The sequence below is a fragment of the Bombina bombina genome, chromosome 4, assembly GCF_027579735.1.
Source record: "Bombina bombina isolate aBomBom1 chromosome 4, aBomBom1.pri, whole genome shotgun sequence".
In the NCBI taxonomy this organism is placed as follows: domain Eukaryota; kingdom Metazoa; phylum Chordata; class Amphibia; order Anura; family Bombinatoridae; genus Bombina; species Bombina bombina.
This window is the reverse complement of record NC_069502.1, coordinates 854,832,167-854,854,556: the sequence shown is the minus strand read 5'-3', so window position 1 is coordinate 854,854,556 and position 22,390 is coordinate 854,832,167. Positions and strand designations below refer to the sequence as shown.

General features: G+C 35.9%; 1 protein-coding gene across 2 annotated transcripts in view; it reads left to right on the top strand.

Annotated features, from left to right (window-relative positions):
• The window catches only part of LOC128657292 (gastrula zinc finger protein XlCGF26.1-like), a 486,783-nt gene that overhangs the window by 3,676 nt on the left and 460,717 nt on the right, over window positions 1-22,390 (top strand). For both annotated transcript variants that reach the window (XM_053711579.1, XM_053711578.1), the window contains exons 3-5: window positions 211-324; window positions 1,151-1,264; window positions 21,612-21,716. In XM_053711579.1, the coding sequence (XP_053567554.1) occupies window positions 211-324; window positions 1,151-1,264; window positions 21,612-21,716 (333 nt within the window). The remainder of the gene's footprint in view (window positions 1-210; window positions 325-1,150; window positions 1,265-21,611; window positions 21,717-22,390) is intronic.

Below are 22,390 nucleotides of genomic sequence, written 5' to 3'. Positions count from 1 at the left end.
TTGTAATTGAAAATGACAGACTAGCAGAAGCTAACACAGCTATGCATAATGGGACACTGACTACAAGCAAGTGACATATAACAGATATCAGATGAGATTGTCATGTTTATATAAATGTGCAGAAAGTGCTTTGTAATGTAAATTGTTGCTAATTTTGTAAATAGTAACTTGATGTAAGTTTTATATTTAATAAATATTCTCACTGTACAGGCCGTACTGATGTGACATCTACAGATGGCTTAGCGGTTGAACACAGAGGAGAGCCGTATGTACATGATCAGGTGAAGACAGAGGAGGATGAAGTAGCTATAAATACGGCTACAGGTGATTAGTGCATATTAAGTAACTGAAAAAGTCTGTGATGGCTTCATTTTGTCTCATGTGTTGTATCTATGTTACTTGGGTTACAGGTGAGTGCATATGTGTTGTGTCTGATTTACAGCTGTTGCATGTGAGTGTGTACGTATGTTACATGCAAATGTGCATGTGTGTTGTTTATGAGGTATGAGAGTTACAGGTAAGTGTACATGTATATTGTCTGCGTGAAGTACACAGGTTACAGGCAAGTGAGTATGTGTAAGGTGCATGTAGGTTACAGGTTAGTGTGTACATATGTTGTGTCTGAGGGATGTAGGGTACAAACTACTTACACACACACACATGTATATTCTCACTGTACAGGACGTACTGATGTGACGCCTATATATGGCTCAGCGGTTGAGCACAGAGGAGAACCGTATGTGTGTGATCAGGTGAAGACTGAGTAGGATGACGTTTCTATAAATACAGCTGCAGGTGATTAGTGCATATTGAGTAACTGAAAAATTATATAATGGCTTCATTTTGTCTCTTATATGTTGTGTCTATGATACTTGGGTTACAGGGAAGTGTGCATATGTGTTGTGTCTGATTTACACCTGTTTCATGTGAGTGTGTACATATGTTATATGCAAATATGCATGTGTGTTGTTTCTGATGCATGGGAGTTACAGGTAAGTGTACATATATGTTGTGTGTGTGAAGTACCCAGGTTACAGGTAAGTGAGTATGTGTAAGGTGCATGTAGGTTACAGGTTAGTGTGTACATATGTTGTGTCTGAGGGATGTAGGGTACAAACTACTTACACATACATGTATTCTTACTGTACAGGCCGTACTAATGTGACGCCTACAGATGGCTCAGCAGTTGAGCACAGAGGAGAACCGAATGTGTGTGATCAGATGAAGACTGAGGAGGATAAAGTTCCTATACATACAGCTACAGGTGATTAGCTCATATTAAGTAAAGTGAAGATTCTGTGATGTGACATTTTGTCTCTTGTAAATAAGTTATATTTATCAGATGGTTACACAGCAGACACATGTTAGTGTGTAGCTCAGGTTTATATAATTTTGTGTCATGTAAATAACAGTTATATTTATTAGATGGTTACACAGCAGACACAGGTTAGTGAGTAGCTCAGGTTTATATCATTTTGTCTCATGTAAATAAGTTATATTTATCAGATGGTTACACAGCAGACACATGTTAGTGAGTAGCTCAGGTTTATATCATTTTGTCTCATGTAAATAAGTTATATTTACCAGATGGTTACACAGCAGACACAGGTTAGTGAGTAGCTCAAGTTTATATCATTTTGTCTCAGGTAAATAACAGTTATATTTATCAGATGGTTACACAGCAGACACAGGTTAGTGAGTAGCTCAGGTTTATATCATTTTGTCTCATGTAAATAAGTTATATTTATCAGATGGTTACACAGCAGACACATGTTAGTGAGTAGCTCAGGGTTATATAATTTTGTGTCATGTAAATAACAGTTATATTTATCAGATAGTTACACAGCAGACACAGGTTAGTGAGTAGCTCAGGTTTATATAACAGTTATATTTATCAGATGGTTACACAGCAGACACAGGTTAGTGAGTAGCTCAGGTTTATATAATTTTGTGTCATGTAAATAACAGTTATAGTTATCAGATGGTTACACAGCAGACACATGTTAGTGAGTAGCTCAGGTTTATATCATTTTTTGTCATGTAAATAACAGTTATATTTATCAGATGGTTACACAGCAGACACATGTTAGTGAGTAGCTCAGGTTTACAATGTAGAGAAGGACAAGCAGCACTCCAGGATAAAAGTTAAAAATTCATTCTTTATTCAAAAATTCTTTAAAATAACAACACTCATTTTGCAAACAAAAGGTGGAGGAGGAGGAAACCTTACATGTTTCGTACCCTGCGGCACTTAATCATAGGTATAATCTCCCTCACATGTGTGGACAATTTAAACCCTGATCAACCAATCAGGTGTTGACAGTGTGGATACTATGTCAACCATACAAAATAAACACAAGTCCTCACAGTGCGGTATGAGTACACATACACTAATCATACACAAAAAATATATATTAAAAAAATATTATTTTAAAAAAAATGCTAGGGGTTGAAAAAACAACAAACACCCTAGACTAATGAATTTGTACTCATTATAGCACTCAAAAAAACATAATATTTGATATTGTAGAGACCAAAAATAGTTGCCTATTACACATAAAATATCATAAATATTCAAAACATGATCGTATAAATATTTATTTGAATATGTCAAAGGTGCATCTACACTAAGGACTCTTTTGGTCTAATATAGAACATCTATGTCAGATTTAATCACTGCACTCAATATGAATGTCAACCCTCATATAATGTGGATACAAATATTCAAATCGTAAAAGTTAGGGGGTTGCAAAAGTTAGGGGGTTGCAAAAGAAAAGGATGATAATGGGTCACTTGGCATTTGATGTGATTGCTTAAAGGGACACTGTACCCAAAATTTTTCTTTTGTAATTCAGAAAGAGCATGCAATTTTAAGCAACTTTCTAATTTACTCCTATTATCAATTTTTCTTCATTCTCTTGCTATCATTATTTGAAAAAGAAGGCATCTAAGCTTTTTTTTGGCTTCAGTACTCTGGACAGCAGTTTTTTATTGGTGGATGAATTTATCCACCAATCAGCAAGGGCAACCCAGGTTGTTCACCAAAAATGGGCCGGCATCTAAACTTACATTCTTGCATTTCAAATAAAGATACCAAGAGAATGAAGAAAATTTAATAATAGGAGTAAATTAGAAAGTTGCTTAAAATGTCATGCTCAATCTGAATCATGAATGACAATTTTTGGGTACAGTGTCCCTTTAATATCAACTATATAAACACACACATAATATGCTGATAAACATAGATATAAATAAATATATATTGGTATAGATATAAGTCAAAGCATAAGTGTGTCCATATACACATACATACTGACATATCAAAGCCCAATACTAATATCATATGTATTACCCTACAAAGTAACTAATATCCTATTCCTTATTTAAGCCTTTTGGTAATCTAGTGCCTAATTTCCAAATCCAGTATAGCTCTTTTCTGGTGAGAATTTCATACCTATTGCCACCCCGTAATGGCCTTCTGGCTATATTTATAACTTTTAATAGAATTCTGGGCTCATTACTAAAATGAACTCCATTAAAATGCTGAGCCACACTAGAGTCCTTGTTGTAATTCTTAATGTCCCTCTTATGTTTCCCTACTCTCGAACGTAGGGTGCGAGAAGTCTGACCCACATACTGTTGATGACATAGTTCACACTCAAGAAGGTAGACCACAAAATTCGTGCCACAATTGGCATAATGTTCTATCTTAAACTGCTCACCAGTGACACTACTTTGAAACAAATTTTCTGATTGTATAACTTCGCAAGTGACACAGTTTCTGGAGAGACATCTAAAAGTGCCTTTTCTAGACAGCCAATTACTGGCTCCCATATTACCTTTACTGGTAACTAAACTAGGCGAAAGAATAGTAGCTAAAGTGGGCTTTTTTTTTGGGACAAACTTAATATTGTCAACGACCTTAAACAGGAGATCATCCCCTTTCAAAATAGGCAAATTTCTTTTAATAATATTGCACAGTTGCTGGTACTTCAGTGAGAACTCTGTTGAAAAAAACTACCGTATCATCATTAAACATGCTTTGTTTGGTGGTATCTCTAGGACAGGCTAAGGTATTTAAATAAGTATTATTAACTTCCTTTGCTGTTTGCTTTAGCATCTCTACATTATAACCCCTAGATGCCAGCCTCTCAATTAGATTCTTAACTTGCGTATCAAAAAGATCATCAGAATTGGTATTTTGTCTTAGTCGTAAGAATTGGCTTTTGGGTATGGACTTTATCAGGTGTTGAGGATGGCAGGATTTGGCATGTAAGTATGGTATTTCCTGATGTGGCCTTCCTATAAGTATCAGTAATCACCCTATTTTCTTCAGCTGATCCCACAAGTGTGAGGTCCAAGAAGTTAACTCTATCCTTATACGCTTCTCCTGTGAACCTTAAACCAAGATCATTATTGTTGACATAGCTCAGAAAATCTTCAAATACAAGGTCATCTTTGACCACAAAAATCAAATCGTCTATGAATCTCATAAACAAAATTATACTATCTGCGGGGGGATGCTTCCGGGCGGCGGCCATATTGGCTGCTTATTTTAGCTGCTGAAGAGTCGGGTGTTTAAATCTGCTGTTTATAGCTCGACTGTGGTATCATTTCAGCTTTTATGTGTGATATTTTGCATATACATGATTTGCTTGTTACTTTGATCTTGTTTGCAAGACCAACTTCACTCCTAAAGTACCGGAACGGTGTGGTGCGCAGCAGCGGCCTGAGAATTGGCCTGACCTTCACCTAACCCCCCCTGGTGATCCAGGGTAAACGGCTACTAAAGCTGTCTGCAATTATATGAAGAAAAGAAAAAGGGAACCATCTACTCTCCTAAAGTAACTGTAAGCTTGATAAGACAGGGGCACATCTACATCTGCCATTAAAAATGGAGGGGTTCGCCAGATGGGAAAACCAAATGACCCAAATCATACGTGATTCTTTCCAGAGCTTGGAAGAGGAGCTGTGTAATCTCGTTACAGCCTGGCGGAATACAAAAGTAATACAACCGGGATCCAGGGATCAACCGACAAGTGAGCAAAGTTACAGATCTCCACCTTGCTTGCCGGGTTTAGATGGCAGAGAGACCATTTATTCTCCTATCGAGACGGGTTCCCAACCTCCCGCGCCAGTGGAGTCTCAGCCTGGTGTGGAGTCACTAGAGAGGAGATCTATGGCCTCCCGTATTATCACAGAGAAATTGGGCCATACTAGAGGCACAATGCTGAAGCTGCGGGGTAAAAGAGGACTCAATCTTGTTCATCTAGCCCTGGCTATAATGACTAACGGTGACACGGAGGGAAGGAAAATTTGCTCTGCTTCTGAACAACGGAGATGTATGACAGTAAGAGGCCTATTAGGATCTGGGTGTCGGGGGTGTCACTCACTTCTCCCAAGCCCCTACAATCTACTGAGATACCCTTATATGGAGCCAAGCGGCATAGGTTAATTAATAGGTGAAGATTCAAACTCTTGCGCTTGATATTAGACTGGTGGAGGATTTACAGTGAATTGTTATTACTTCACAGCGATATCGCTTGTACTGGATCTACCAGCGGTAGCATTTATGAGGACTTCTTGTCTGAGACTTTGCTATTGTGTACTATTGCCTGCCTACATGCTATTACGTTATGCCCCAGGGGGGATTCCTATACACTGGCGGTGGGAGAGGTACAATGTTATCTGGATCACATAATAGCCCTATTTTCTGTTTGATTTTAGTTAAAACTTGTTATAGATGGTAGATATTTTATGCCATAATGTTTTACTGTGTTGTGTATGTATGTATATAGTAACCCTAATGACTGGTGGGAAAAACTAGAATATTTCCTTATACTGTCAGTAGTTAAATATGCTACCATATCACTACGTTGCAAGCTGTTTACTTCACCCCTCTAACTGATATTTGGTTGGAGTAAGTTAATGCACAGGCAGATGTAGTACTGCTAATCCACAATAAGCATGGCTTAGTTAATGCCTTAATTTCTTTTAGTTACTTAGCCTAAGCTACATTTGATAAGCGTAGTAGACACCTTATGCTATGATAACCTACTATGATATATTCGTATACACTAATTTTGAAGGACTGCCTGATTAACTTAAAACCCATAGCTGATAGTTCAATGTGTTACCCTACTCCCACAATGTATGCTGCTTACTGTATCCCTATAATTGACATATCTCCTATGTGAGAGTGGGTTCTGACTTGGCCGGGTGATATATCATGTATACACGGTAGTCAAGCTGAACTTGCTATAGGTGGGAGGCATTATACGCTACTAACTCTCCTTTTTGCTAGGTTTTCAGCAATGCTACTGGCTGCTTGAAAAGCTTAGAATATATATCTAAGGGTTTTGTTGGTTTTTGTGCCTCTTTAAAATCATAAAGTGGGCCGCTTACTATTTCCCTTAACCGAAATACCTCCTTTATATAACTAGGCAGAGACATAGTCAGAGGCTGTACTATCAATCCATAATAGTCACAGTTCAACTGCCTCTTTTGTAGGAATAAGTTCTTGTGTAGCCAGGGATATTATTCATAGCTCAGGTAATGCTTTAACTCCTCTTAGTTCAATTTGAAATTGTTATAAGTGACGTACATCCTACGCTATTAATACCCTCTCTGCTATGCTTACAGCAATTTTAATAGCGGCCTGGAAAACTCAGAATATATATCTAAAAGTCTCGTAGGTATTTGTGCTAGTCTAAAATAGCAATACAAGCTATTTAATATCTCCCTTAGCCGAAATATCTCTTTTGTATGAATAAGTACAGAATAACTTTGATGTTGTACTGTCAACCCATAATAGTCACAGTCTAGTTAATGTTTATCCCCATTTAGGCACAAATCCCTGACAAGTTAATGCAGCCCTGATTGAACCTTGTACTGCTATATCAGCATTAATAGTGTATTCGTTTTGTAGACCTAGATGCTTATCTGTACCCATAGGGTTTATTTCTCTTTCGCCCCCTTTAGAGGTGCTATAACCCAATCTCAACTACCTTTGGATACTTTGATACTCTGCTAAGGATGGTTCCTTCTACATTATATATGTTCATTCTAGAACATGGGTCCATAGGTGGCCCTTTAAGTCTACGCCATAATATAACTAAAATGAGGTCTATCATCTGAGACCCATGAGCGGTCTCCTTCTGTACGAGACTACCCTCTGTAGCGTTGTGTTTTCATATTATATGGGGGTCCAAGAGCGACCTCAGATACCATCTAGAGGGTAAATAGGGTATTTGGCAAATGATTTGTATACTTATTCTATTCTAAATTGTCAGTTGAAAATGTGGTATGTTTTGAGACAAATACTTGTATGTTTTTCTGACATGTGTCGCTTGTATGCCATAATTATTACCTCAATAAAATAAAATTGTTTCAAAAAAAAAAAAATTATACTATCTGCAAAAGGGTTTTTATCAGTATCATAGAGGGCGTTGAGTTCCCACCATCCCACAAACTAGTTCTCGAAGGTGGCAAATTTAGCCCCCATTGCTGTTCCACAGACTTGTAAATAATATTCTCCATCAAACATGAAGAAATTGTGGGACAGCAGGAACTCAACAACCTCACAGAAAAACAACTTAAACTCACTTGAGTAATTGGTTCTAGTACCCAAGAAGAAGGACACAGCCCGTATACCCAGTTTATGCGGTATACTGGAGAACAGGGACACAGCGTCGACCACCACCCACCCAAGATCCTCCTCCCATTGTACATTTCTGAGGATCTTTAAGAGATGATTTGAATCCCTCAGATAACTGCTTAACCCTTGAACAATGGGTTGTAATATTGAATCCACCCATTCAGAAAGTGGTTCAAATAGTGAATCTATCCCAGAAATAATGGGACGCCCTGGGGGATTCAAGGGATCCTTGTGGACCTTAGGTAGGTGGTGAAAGATGTGTGTCTTTGGATACTGTGGAATAAGTGACGCTGCAACCTCCACTGTCATGAAACCCAAAGCCACAGCCTCATCCAATAGTTTAGTCAATTTCCTTGTAAAATCCTGTTCAGGACTGACAGACAATTTTCTGTATGTTATTCCATCATTAAGCTGTTTTCTCGCCTCTGCAATATAACAAGATTTGTTTAATACCACCACATTGCCACCTTTATCAGATGACCTGATTCTCCTTTAACTGTTCAATCGCTAATCTTTGCTTACTTGTAAGATTGCTATGTGTATTACCCACTTTTGTTAGTGCTCCTAAATCTATTATTTCCTGCTCTACCTTTTTCAGGAACATATTTAAGTGAGTATCCCTAAAATGTGTGGGATAAAATTCTGATCCCCTTTTCCTAGGCTTGGGTATGTCTGCATCAGATGGCTTATACCCACTCTCATCCAAATTCTTTAGATGTTCTAAGGTGCAAAAGTAAAGTTAAAATTAACAACAGAGGCCTCGCTTCCATTGAGTTGTTAAAAATGGAGCCGTAAGCTACCGAAGCGGCCGACAGCTAAAAGTAATTTACGGCTCCATTTTAGTACCAGGTTTCCATTTAAATATTTTGCGGATAGCGTGCAGTCGCTCTTTTCGTGTAGCTGTAAGTTAACGTTATGTTAACGCTTCCATCTGATGTCGGATTTCATGAAAATCAATTAGTTGCTAAGGTAACACGACCTTACGCTATAGAATTTACGTTTAACGTCAGTGCTCCTTACCGGTGATCACCTCTCAAGAAAAATAAAGAAACACTTATCCATATTTTTAATAATCAAATACTATTTTCTAATATAATTATATTTACCACTTCATAAATATAAGTAATATTTATTGCTGCCCTAGGCATAGGTCTAGTTTGCATTCTGTAGATATGTTCTTGCATATATTATTATATTTAAATATATACTGATATTTCTATTAGAATATAAGTTCAACTATTTATATACATGAGACAACAATAAATATTACTTATAACAATTTATTTCTACATTAAAACACTTGCATTATTTGCAAGTTTTATAATTTCAATAGAAAATAGGTCTCACAATTTTCCTCTTTTACACCTAGTTGAGCTAGGTGTAATATTTCTCAATGTATCGACAGCCTCTGACAGTATATTAACGGTTTGCTCTTTCATTGGAAGCCTGGTATAATTTATCGATTAACGGCTTCTATTACTTTCTATGGGACGCAAAGATTTTTTCTGCAGCCGGAGTCCAGCTGCCGATATTGAGGTATAACGCGCCATTGGAAACAGTCAATAAACGATATTGCTTTCAACAGCATATTTAACGGTTTGCGAGTGCACGCAAACTGAATTACGACTCAATGGAAGCGAGCCCAGAGTCAGCACAAGTTTCGCTAGAGCCCAAAGAGGGCTCACCACATATCTCATCACTACTCATACACACCCCGTTAGGATCATCAACATTTGAAAAAATGTTTAAAATAATATTTTTTAATATATATTTTTTGTGTATGATTAGTGTATGTGTACTCATACCGCACTGTGAGGACTTGTGTTTATTTTGTATGGTTGACATAGTAACCACACTGTCAACACCTGATTGGTTGATCAGGGTTTAAATTGTCCACACATGTGAGGGAGATTATACCTATGATTAAGTGCCGCAGGGTACAAAACATGTAAGGTTTCCTCCTCCTCCACCTTTTGTTTGCAACATGAGTGTTGTTATTTTAAAGAATTTTTGAATAAAGAATGAATTTTTAACTTTTATCCTGGAGTGCCGCCTGTCCTTCTCTACATTGTATTCTGGTCTGCTCAAACCTATTTTTGTGCTGGCACCGCTCCAACACGGACCTATTACCCACTTTCAAGATCCTGGAAAAGATCATTTGTTCAGCCGTATGACGTGGACTGAGCGACGCCGCATCTCTTTCACTAGTAGCTCAGGTTTATATAATTGTGTGTCATGTAAATAACAGTTATATTTATCAGATGGTTACACAGCAGACACATGTTAGTGAGTAGCTCAGGTTTATATCATTGTGTCTCATGTAAATAACAGTTATTTATCAGATAGTTACACAGCAGACACAGGTTATGAGTAGCTCAGGTTTATATCATTTTGTGTCATGTAAATAACAGTTATATTTATCAGATGGTTACACAGCAGACACAGGTTAGTGAGCAGCTCAGGTTTATATAATTTTGTGTCATGTAAATAACAGTTATATTTATCAGATGGTTACACAGCAGACACATGTTAGTGAGTAGCTCAGGTTTATATCATTGTGTCTCATGTAAATAACAGTTATTTATCAGATAGTTACACAGCAGACACAGGTTATGAGTAGCTCAGGTTTATATCATTTTGTGTCATGTAAATAACAGTTATATTTATCAGATGGTTACACAGTAGACACAACGTTAGTGAGTATCTCAGGTTTATATCATTTTGTCTCCTGTAAATAACAGTTATATTTATCAGATGGTTACACAGCAGACACAACGTTAGTGAGTATCTCAGGTTTATATAATTTTGTCTCATGTAAATAAGTTATATATATCAGATGGTTACACAGCAGACACATGTTAGTGAGTAGCTCAGGTTTATATCATTTTGTCTCCTGTAAATAACAGTTATATATATCAGATGGTTACACAGCAGACACATGTTAGTGAGTAGCTCAGGTTTATATCATTGTGTGTCATGTAAATAACAGTTATATTTATCAGATGGTTACACAGCAGACACAGTTTAGTGAGTAGCTCAGGTTTATATCATTTTGTGTCATGTAAATAACAGTTATTTATCAGATAGTTACACAGCAGACACAGGTTATGAGTAGCTCAGGTTTATATCATTTTGTGTCATGTAAATAACAGTTATATTTATCAGATGGTTACACAGCAGACACAGGTTAGTGAGCAGCTCAGGTTTATATCATTTTGTGTCATGTAAATAACAGTTATATTTATCAGATGGTTACACAGCAGACACAACGTTAGTGAGTATCTCAGGTTTATATCATTTTGTCTCCTGTAAATAACAGTTATATTTATCAGATGGTTACACAGTAGACACAACGTTAGTGAGTATCTCAGGTTTATATCATTTTGTCTCCTGTAAATAACAGTTATATTTATCAGATGGTTACACAGCAGACACAACGTTAGTGAGTATCTCAGGTTTATATAATTTTGTCTCATGTAAATAAGTTATATATATCAGATGGTTACACAGCAGACACATGTTAGTGAGTAGCTCAGGTTTATATCATTTTGTCTCCTGTAAATAACAGTTATATATATCAGATGGTTACACAGCAGACACATGTTAGTGAGTAGCTCAGGTTTATATCATTGTGTGTCATGTAAATAACAGTTATATTTATCAGATGGTTACACAGCAGACACAGTTTAGTGAGTAGCTCAGGTTTATATCATTTTGTGTCATGTAAATAACAGTTATATTTATCAGATGGTTACACAACAGACACATGTTAGTGAGTAGCTCAGGTTTATATCATTTTGTGTCATTTAAATAACGGTTATATTTATCAGATGATTACACAGCAGACACAGGTTAGTGAGTAACTCAGGTTTATATCATTTTGTCTCATGTAAATAACAGTTATATTTATCAGATAGTTAAACAGCAGACACGTTAGTGAGTAGCTCAGGTTTATATCATTTTGTGTCATGTAAATAAGTTATATTTATCAGATGGTTACACAGCAGACACAGGTTAGTGAGTAACTCAGGTTTATATCATTTTGTGTCATGTAAATAAGTTATATTTATCAGATGGTTACACAGCAGACACAGGTTAGTGAGTAGCTCAGGTTTATATCATTTTGTCTCATGTAAATAAGTTATATTTATCAGATGGTTACACAACAGACACATGTTAGTGAGTAGCTCAGGTTTATATCATTTTGTCTCATGTAAATAACAGTTATATTTATCAGATAGTTACACAGCAGACACGTTAGTGAGTAGCTCAGGTTTATATAATTTTGTGTCATGTAAATAAGTTATATTTATCAGATGGTTACACAGCAGACACATGTTAGTGAGTAGCTCAGGTTTATACAAATTTGTGGCATGTAAATAACAGTTATATTTATCAGATGATTACACAGCAGACACAGGTTAGTTAGTAGCTCAGGTTTATATCATTTTGTCTCATGTAAATAAGTTATATTTATCAGATGGTTACACAGCAGACACATGTTAGTGAGTAGCTCAGGTTTATATCATTTTGTCTCATGTAAATAAGTTATATTTATCAGATGGTTACACAGGAGACACAGGTTAGTGAGTAGCTCAGGTTTATATCATTTTGTGTCATTTAAATAACAGTTATATTTATCAGATGATTACACAGCAGACACAGGTTAGTGAGTAGCTCAGGTTTATATAATTTTGTGTCATGTAAATAACAGTTATATTTATCAGATGGTTACACAGAAGACACAGGTTATTGAGTAGCTCAGGTTTATATCATTTTGTCATGTAAATAACCGTTATACAGGGAGTGCAGAATTATTAGGCAAGTGAGTATTTTGACCACATCATCCTCTTTATGCATGTTGTCTTACTCCAAGCTGTATGGGCTTGAAAGCCTACTACCAATTAAGCATATTAGGTGATGTGCATCTCTGTAATGAGAAGGGGTGTGGTCTAATGACATCAACACCCTATATCAGGTGTGCATAATTATTAGGCAACTTCCTTTCCTTTGGCAAAATGGGTCAAAAGAAGGACTTGACAGGCTCAGAAAAGTCAAAAATAGTGAGATATCTTGCAGAGGGATGCAGCACTCTTAAAATTGCAAAGCTTCTGAAGCGTGATCATCGAACAATCAAGCGTTTCATTCAAAATAGTCAACAGGGTCGCAAGAAGCGTGTGGAAAAACCAAGGCGCAAAATAACTGCCCATGAACTGAGAAAAGTCAAGCGTGCAGCTGCTAAGATGCCACTTGCCACCAGTTTGGCCATATTTCAGAGCTGCAACATCACTGGAGTGCCCAAAAGCACAAGGTGTGCAATACTCAGAGACATGGCCAAGGTAAGAAAGGCTGAAAGACGACCACCACTGAACAAGACACACAAGCTGAAACGTCAAGACTGGGCCAAGAAATATCTCAAGACTGATTTTTCTAAGGTTTTATGGACTGATGAAATTTGAGTGAGTCTTGATGGGCCAGATGGATGGGCCCGTGGCTGGATTGGTAAAGGGCAGAGAGCTCCAGTCCGACTCAGACGCCAGCAAGGTGGAGGTGGAGTACTGGTTTGGGCTGGTATCATCAAAGATGAGCTTGTGGGGCCTTTTCGGGTTGAGGATGGAGTCAAGCTCAACTCCCAGTCCTACTGCCAGTTTCTGGAAGACACCTTCTTCAAGCAGTGGTACAGGAAGAAGTCTGCATCCTTCAAGAAAAACATGATTTTCATGCAGGACAATGCTCCATCACACGCATCCAAGTACTCCACAGCGTGGCTGGCAAGAAAGGGTATAAAAGAAGACAATCTAATGACATGGCCTCCTTGTTCACCTGATCTGAACCCCATTGAGAACCTGTGGTCCATCATCAAATGTGAGATTTACAAGGAGGGAAAACAGTACACCTCTCTGAACAGTGTCTGGGAGGCTGTGGTTGCTGCTGCACGCAATGTTGATGGTGAACAGATCAAAACACTGACAGAATCCATGGATGGCAGGCTTTTGAGTGTCCTTGCAAAGAAAGGTGGCTATATTGGTCACTGATTTGTTTTTGTTTTGTTTTTGAATGTCAGAAATGTATATTTGTGAATGTTGAGATGTTATATTGGTTTCACTGGTAAAAATAAATAATTGAAATGGGTATATATTTGTTTTTTGTTAAGTTGCCCAATAATTATGCACAGTAATAGTCACCTGCACACACAGATATCCCCCTAAAATAGCTAAAACTAAAAACAAACTAAAAACTACTTCCAAAAATATTCAGCTTTGATATTAATGAGTTTTTTGGGTTCATTGAGAACATGGTTGTTGTTCAATAATAAAATTAATCCTCAAAAATACAACTTGCCTAATATTTCTGCACTCCCTGTATCAGATGGTTACACAGAAGACACAGGTTAGTGAGTAGCTCAGGTTTATATCATTTTGTCATGTAAATAACCGTTATATATATCAGATGGTTACACAGCAGACACAGGTTAGTGAGTAGCTCAGGTTTATATCATTTTGTCTCATGTAAATAAGTTATGTTTATCAGATGGTTACACAGCAGACACATGTTAGTGAGTAGCTCAGGTTTATATCATTTTGTCTCATGTAAATAACAGTTATATTTATCGGATGGTTACACAGCAGACACAGGTTAGTAAGTAGCTCAGGTTTATATCATTTTGTCTCATGTAAATAACAGTTATATTTATCAGATGGTTACACAGCAGACACAGGTTAGTGAGCAGCTCAGGTTTATATCATTTTGTGTCATGTAAATAACAGTTATATTTTCTCAGATTGTTACACAGCAGACACATTTTAGTGAGTAGCTCAGGTTTATATAATTTTGTCTCATGTAAATAACAGTTATATTTTTCAGATGGTTACATAGCAGACACAGGTTAGTGAGGAACTCAGGTTTATATAATTTTGTCTCATGTAAATAACAGTTATATTTATCAGATAGTTACACAGCAGACACATGTTAGTGAGTAGTTCAGGTTTATATCATTGTGTCATGTAAATAACAGTTATATTTATCAGATGGTACACAGCAGACACAGGTTAGTGAGTAGCTCAGGTTTATATCATTTTGTGTCATGTAAATAACAGTTATATTTATCAGATGGTTACACAGCAGACACACGTTGGTGAGTAGCTCAGGTTTATATCATTTTGTGTCATGTAAATAACAGTTATAATTATCAGATGGTTACACAGCAGACACATGATAGTGAGCAGCTCAGGTTTATATCATTTTGTGTCATGTAAATAAGTTATATTTATCAGATGGTTACACAGCAGACACATGTTAGTGAGACTCAGGTTTATATCATTTTGTGTCATGTAAATAACAGTTATAATTATCAGATGGTTACACAGCAGACACATGATAGTGAGCAGCTCAGGTTTATATCATTTTGTGTCATGTAAATAACAGTTATATTTATCAGATGATTACACAGCAGACACAGGTTAGTGAGTAACTCAGGTTTATATAATTTGATCTCATGTAAATAACAGTTATATTTATCAGATAGTTACACAGCAGACATGTTAGTGAGTAGCTTGGGTTTATATCATTTTGTGTCATGTAAATAACAGTTATATTTATCAGATAGTTACACAGCAGACACAGGTTAGTGAGTAGCTCAGGTTTATATCATTTTGTGTCATGTAAATAACAGTTATATTTATCAGATGGTTACACAGCAGACACAGGTTAGTGAGTAGCTAAGGTTTATATCATTTTGTGTCATGTAAATAAGTTATATTTATCAGATGGTTATACAGCAGACACATGTTAGTGAGTAGCTCAGGTTTATATAATTTTGTCTCATGTAAATAAGTTATATTTATCAGATGGTTACACAGCAGACACAGGTTAGTGAGAAGCTCAGGTTTATATCATTTGTCTCATGTAAATAAGTTATATTTATCAGATGGTTACACAGCAGACACAGGTTAGTGAGTAACTCAGGTTTATATCATTTTGTCTCATGTAAATAACAGTTATATTTATCAGATGGTTACACAGCAGACACAGGTTAGTGAGTAGCTCAGGTTTATATCATTTTGTGTCATGTAAATAACAGTTATAGTTATCAGATGGTTACACAGGAGACACGGGTTAGTGAGTAACTCAGGTTTATATAATTTTGTCTCATGTAAATAACAGTTATATTTATCAGATGGTTACACAGCAGACACGGGTTAGTGAGTAACTCAGGTTTATATAATTTTGTCTCATGTAAATAACAGTTATATTTATCAGATGGTTACACAGCAGACAAATGTTAGTGAGTAGCTCAGGTTTATATAATTTTGTGTCATGTAAATAAGTTATATTTATCAGATGGTTACACAGGAGACACAAGTTAGTGAGTAGCTCAGGTTTATATCATTTTGTGTAATTTAAATAACAGTTATATTTATCAGATGGTTACACAGCAGACACAGGTTAGTGAGACTCAGGTTTATATCATTTTGTCTCATGTAAATAACAGTTATATTTATCAGATGGTTACACAGCAGACACAGGTTAGTGAGACTCAGGTTTATATCAGTTTGTCTCATGTAAATAACAGTTATATTTATCAGATGGTTACACAGCAGACACAGGTTAGTGAGAAACTCAGGTTTATATCATTTTGTGTCATGTAAATAACAGTTATATTTATCAGATGGTTACACAGCAGACACAGGTTAGTGAGTAGCTCAGGTTTATATCATTTTGTCTCATGTAAATAACAGTTATATTTATCAGATGGTTACACAGCAGACACAGGTTAGTGAGTAGCTCAGGTTTATATCATTTTGTGTCATTTAAATAAGTTATATTTATCAGATGGTTACACAGCAGACACAGGTTAGTGAGTAGCTCAGGTTTATATCATTTTGTCTCATGTAAATAACAGTTATATTTATCAGATGGTTACACAGCAGACACAGGTTAGTGAGTAACTCAGGTTTATATCATTTTGTCTCATGTAAATAACAGTTATATTTATCAGATGGTTACACAGCAGACACAGGTTAGTGAGTAGCTCAGGTTTATATCATTTTGTGTCATGTAAATAACAGTTATAGTTATCAGATGGTTACACAGGAGACACGGGTTAGTGAGTAACTCAGGTTTATATAATTTTGTCTCATGTAAATAACAGTTATATTTATCAGATGGTTACACAGCAGACACGGGTTAGTGAGTAACTCAGGTTTATATAATTTTGTCTCATGTAAATAACAGTTATATTTATCAGATGGTTACACAGCAGACAAATGTTAGTGAGTAGCTCAGGTTTATATAATTTTGTGTCATGTAAATAAGTTATATTTATCAGATGGTTACACAGGAGACACAAGTTAGTGAGTAGCTCAGGTTTATATCATTTTGTGTAATTTAAATAACAGTTATATTTATCAGATGGTTACACAGCAGACACAGGTTAGTGAGACTCAGGTTTATATCATTTTGTCTCATGTAAATAACAGTTATATTTATCAGATGGTTACACAGCAGACACAGGTTAGTGAGAAGCTCAGGTTTATATCATTTGTCTCATGTAAATAAGTTATATTTATCAGATGGTTACACAGCAGACACAGGTTAGTGAGTAACTCAGGTTTATATCATTTTGTCTCATGTAAATAACAGTTATATTTATCAGATGGTTACACAGCAGACACAGGTTAGTGAGTAGCTCAGGTTTATATCATTTTGTGTCATGTAAATAACAGTTATAGTTATCAGATGGTTACACAGGAGACACGGGTTAGTGAGTAACTCAGGTTTATATAATTTTGTCTCATGTAAATAACAGTTATATTTATCAGATGGTTACACAGCAGACACGGGTTAGTGAGTAACTCAGGTTTATATAATTTTGTCTCATGTAAATAACAGTTATATTTATCAGATGGTTACACAGCAGACAAATGTTAGTGAGTAGCTCAGGTTTATATAATTTTGTGTCATGTAAATAAGTTATATTTATCAGATGGTTACACAGGAGACACAAGTTAGTGAGTAGCTCAGGTTTATATCATTTTGTGTAATTTAAATAACAGTTATATTTATCAGATGGTTACACAGCAGACACAGGTTAGTGAGACTCAGGTTTATATCATTTTGTCTCATGTAAATAACAGTTATATTTATCAGATGGTTACACAGCAGACACAGGTTAGTGAGACTCAGGTTTATATCAGTTTGTCTCATGTAAATAACAGTTATATTTATCAGATGGTTACACAGCAGACACAGGTTAGTGAGAAACTCAGGTTTATATCATTTTGTGTCATGTAAATAACAGTTATATTTATCAGATGGTTACACAGCAGACACAGGTTAGTGAGTAGCTCAGGTTTATATCATTTTGTCTCATGTAAATAACAGTTATATTTATCAGATGGTTACACAGCAGACACAGGTTAGTGAGTAGCTCAGGTTTATATCATTTTGTGTCATTTAAATAAGTTATATTTATCAGATGGTTACACAGCAGACACAGGTTAGTGAGTAGCTCAGGTTTATATCATTTTGTCTCATGTAAATAACAGTTATATTTATCAGATGGTTACACAGCAGACACAGGTTAGTGAGAAACTCAGGTTTATATCATTTTGTGTCATGTAAATAACAGTTATATTTATCAGATGGTTACACAGCAGACACAGGTTAGTGAGTAGCTCAGGTTTATATCATTTTGTCTCATGTAAATAAGTTATATTTATCAGATGGTTACACAGCAGACACAGGTTAGTGAGTAGCTCAGGTTTATATCATTTTGTGTCTCATGTAAATAACAGTTATATTTATCAGATGGTTACACAGCAGACACAGGTTAGTGAGAAACTCAGGTTTATATCATTTTGTGTCATGTAAATAACAGTTATATTTATCAGATGGTTACACAGCAGACACAGGTTAGTGAGTAGCTCAGGTTTATATCATTTTGTGTCATTTAAATAAGTTATATTTATCAGATGGTTACACAGCAGACACAGGTTAGTGAGTAGCTCAGGTTTATATCATTTTGTGTCATTTAAATAAGTTATATTTATCAGATGGTTACACAGCAGACACAGGTTAGTGAGTAGCTCAGGTTTATATCATTTTGTCTCATGTAAATAACAGATATATTTATCAGATGGTTACACAGCAGACACAGGTTAGTGAGAAACTCAGGTTTATATCATTTTGTGTCATGTAAATAACAGTTATATTTATCAGATGGTTACACAGCAGACACAGGTTAGTGAGTAGCTCAGGTTTATATCATTTTGTGTCATGTAAATAACAGTTATATTTATCAGATGGGTACACAGCAGACACAGGTTAGTGAGTAGCTCAGGATTATATCATTTTGTCTCATGTAAATAACAGTTATATTTATCAGATGGTTACACAGCAGACACAGGTTAGTGAGAAACTCAGGTTTATATCAGTTTGTGTCATGTAAATAACAGTTATATTTATCAGATGGTTACACAGCAGACACATGTTAGTGAGTAGCTCAGGTTTATATCATTTTGTCTCATGTAAATAAGTTATATTTATCAGATGGTTACACAGCAGACACAAGTTAGTGAGTAGCTCAGGTTTATATCATTTTGTGTAATTTAAATAACAGTTATATTTATCAGATGGTTACACAGCAGACACAGGTTAGTGAGACTCAGGTTTATATCATTTTGTCTCATGTAAATAACAGTTATATTTATCAGATGGTTACACAGCAGACACAGGTTAGTGAGACTCAGGTTTATATCAGTTTGTCTCATGTAAATAACAGTTATATTTATCAGATGGTTACACAGCAGACACAGGTTAGTGAGAAACTCGGGTTTATATCATTTTGTGTCATGTAAATAACAGTTATATTTATCAGATGGTTACACAGCAGACACAGGTTAGTGAGTAGCTCAGGTTTATATCATTTTGTCTCATGTAAATAACAGTTATATTTATCAGATGGTTACACAGCAGACACAGGTTAGTGAGTAGCTCAGGTTTATATCATTTTGTGTCATTTAAATAAGTTATATTTATCAGATGGTTACACAGCAGACACAGGTTAGTGAGTAGCTCAGGTTTATATCATTTTGTCTCATGTAAATAACAGTTATATTTATCAGATGGTTACACAGCAGACACAGGTTAGTGAGAAACTCAGGTTTATATCATTTTGTGTCATGTAAATAACAGTTATATTTATCAGATGGTTACACAGCAGACACAGGTTAGTGAGTAGCTCAGGTTTATATCATTTTGTCTCATGTAAATAAGTTATATTTATCAGATGGTTACACAGCAGACACAGGTTAGTGAGTAGCTCAGGTTTATATCATTTTGTGTCTCATGTAAATAACAGTTATATTTATCAGATGGTTACACAGCAGACACAGGTTAGTGAGAAACTCAGGTTTATATCATTTTGTGTCATGTAAATAACAGTTATATTTATCAGATGGTTACACAGCAGACACAGGTTAGTGAGTAGCTCAGGTTTATATCATTTTGTGTCATTTAAATAAGTTATATTTATCAGATGGTTACACAGCAGACACAGGTTAGTGAGTAGCTCAGGTTTATATCATTTTGTCTCATGTAAATAACAGATATATTTATCAGATGGTTACACAGCAGACACAGGTTAGTGAGAAACTCAGGTTTATATCATTTTGTGTCATGTAAATAACAGTTATATTTATCAGATGGTTACACAGCAGACACAGGTTAGTGAGTAGCTCAGGTTTATATCATTTTGTGTCATGTAAATAACAGTTATATTTATCAGATGGGTACACAGCAGACACAGGTTAGTGAGTAGCTCAGGATTATATCATTTTGTCTCATGTAAATAACAGTTATATTTATCAGATGGTTACACAGCAGACACAGGTTAGTGAGAAACTCAGGTTTATATCATTTTGTGTCATGTAAATAACAGTTATATTTATCAGATGGTTACACAGCAGACACATGTTAGTGAGTAGCTCAGGTTTATATCATTTTGTCTCATGTAAATAAGTTATATTTATCAGATGGTTACACAGCAGACACAGGTTAGTGAGTAGCTCAGGATTATATCATTTTGTGTCATGTAAATAACAGTTATATTTATTAGATGGTTACACAGCAGACACAGGTTAGTGAGACTCAGGTTTATATCATTGTGTGTCATGTAAATAAGTTATATTTATCAGATGGTTACACAGCAGACACAGGTTAGTGAGACTCAGGTTTATATCATTTTGTCTCATGTAAATAACAGTTATATTTATCAGATGGTTACTCAGCAGACACAGGTTAGTGAGTAGCTCAGGTTTATATAATTTTGTCTCATGTAAATAACAGTTATATTTATCAGATGGTTACACAGCAGACACAGGTTAGTGAATAGCTAAGGTTTATATCATTTTTGTCTCATGTAAATAACAGTTATATTTATCAGATGATTACACAGCAGACACAGGTTAGTGAGTAGCTCAGGTTTATATAATTTTGTGTCATGTAAATAACAGTTATATTTATCAGATGGTTACACAGCAGACACAGGTTAGTGAGTAGCTCATGTTTATATGTTTATATGATTATGCTATTTAAAAAATTACACCTCACAAATGCTGGGGTTCTGTCTAACTACCTTATGATAACACAAGGCCGTATAGCTCGCTAGTTACTCATTACTGTGTCACCGCCTCCAGTGTGAAGAAGTGAGTTAATTTTTAATTATTAATCTCAATTATCTTTTCTTCATTTGTTGGACAATATATTTTTCTGGACATGGCAAATAAACAATATACAGTAAGTCTTTAAGCTAAAAAATTAAAAGAACAGAAGAAAGTACCACAATGTGTGTATTTGGTGCTATTGTCTATCTGAGAAATACACAAACTCTTTTATGGTAAAGTTATAAAACTAGATCATAGGATATAAAACTGAATCTTCTTTATTTGTACAGATCAAGATAACGCTGATATAGTGAAAGTTGAGATAACAGAAGATCTGTGTGTGAGGCGTCAGGTGAAAGCTCCAGATTATGAAATCAGTGACCGTATCAGCTCAGGTGAGTGTGCATGTATGTTGTGTCAGAGGGTTGAAGGTTACAGGTGAGTGTGCATGTATGTTGTGTCAGAGGAATGAAGGTTACAGGTAAGTGTGCATGTATGTTGTGTCAGAGGGATGAAGGTTACAGGTAAGTGTGCATGTATGTTGTGTCAGAGGGATGAAGGTTACAGGTGAGTGTGCATGTATGTTGTGTCAGAGGGATGAAGGTTACAGGTGAGTGTGCATGTATGTTGTGTCAGAGGAATGAAGGTTACAGGTAAGTGTGCATGTATGTTGTGTCAGAGGGATGAAGGTTACAGGTAAGTGTGCATGTATGTTGTGTCAGAGGGATGAAGGTTACAGGTGAGTGTGCATGTATGTTGTGTCAGAGGAATGAAGGTTACAGGTGAGTGTGCATGTATGTTGTGTCAGAGGGATGAAGGTTACAGGTGAGTGTGCATGTATGTTGTGTCAGAGGGATGAAGGTTACAGGTGAGTGTGCATGTATGTTGTGTCAGAGGGATGAAGGTTACAGGTAAGTGTGCATGTATGTTGTGTTAGAGCGATGAAGGTTACAGGTGAGTCTGCATGTATGTTGTGTCAGAGGGAGGAAGGTTACAGTTCGATGTACACATATGTTGTGTCTGAGTAATATGGGTTACAGGTAAGTGTACAAATATGTTGTGTCTGAGG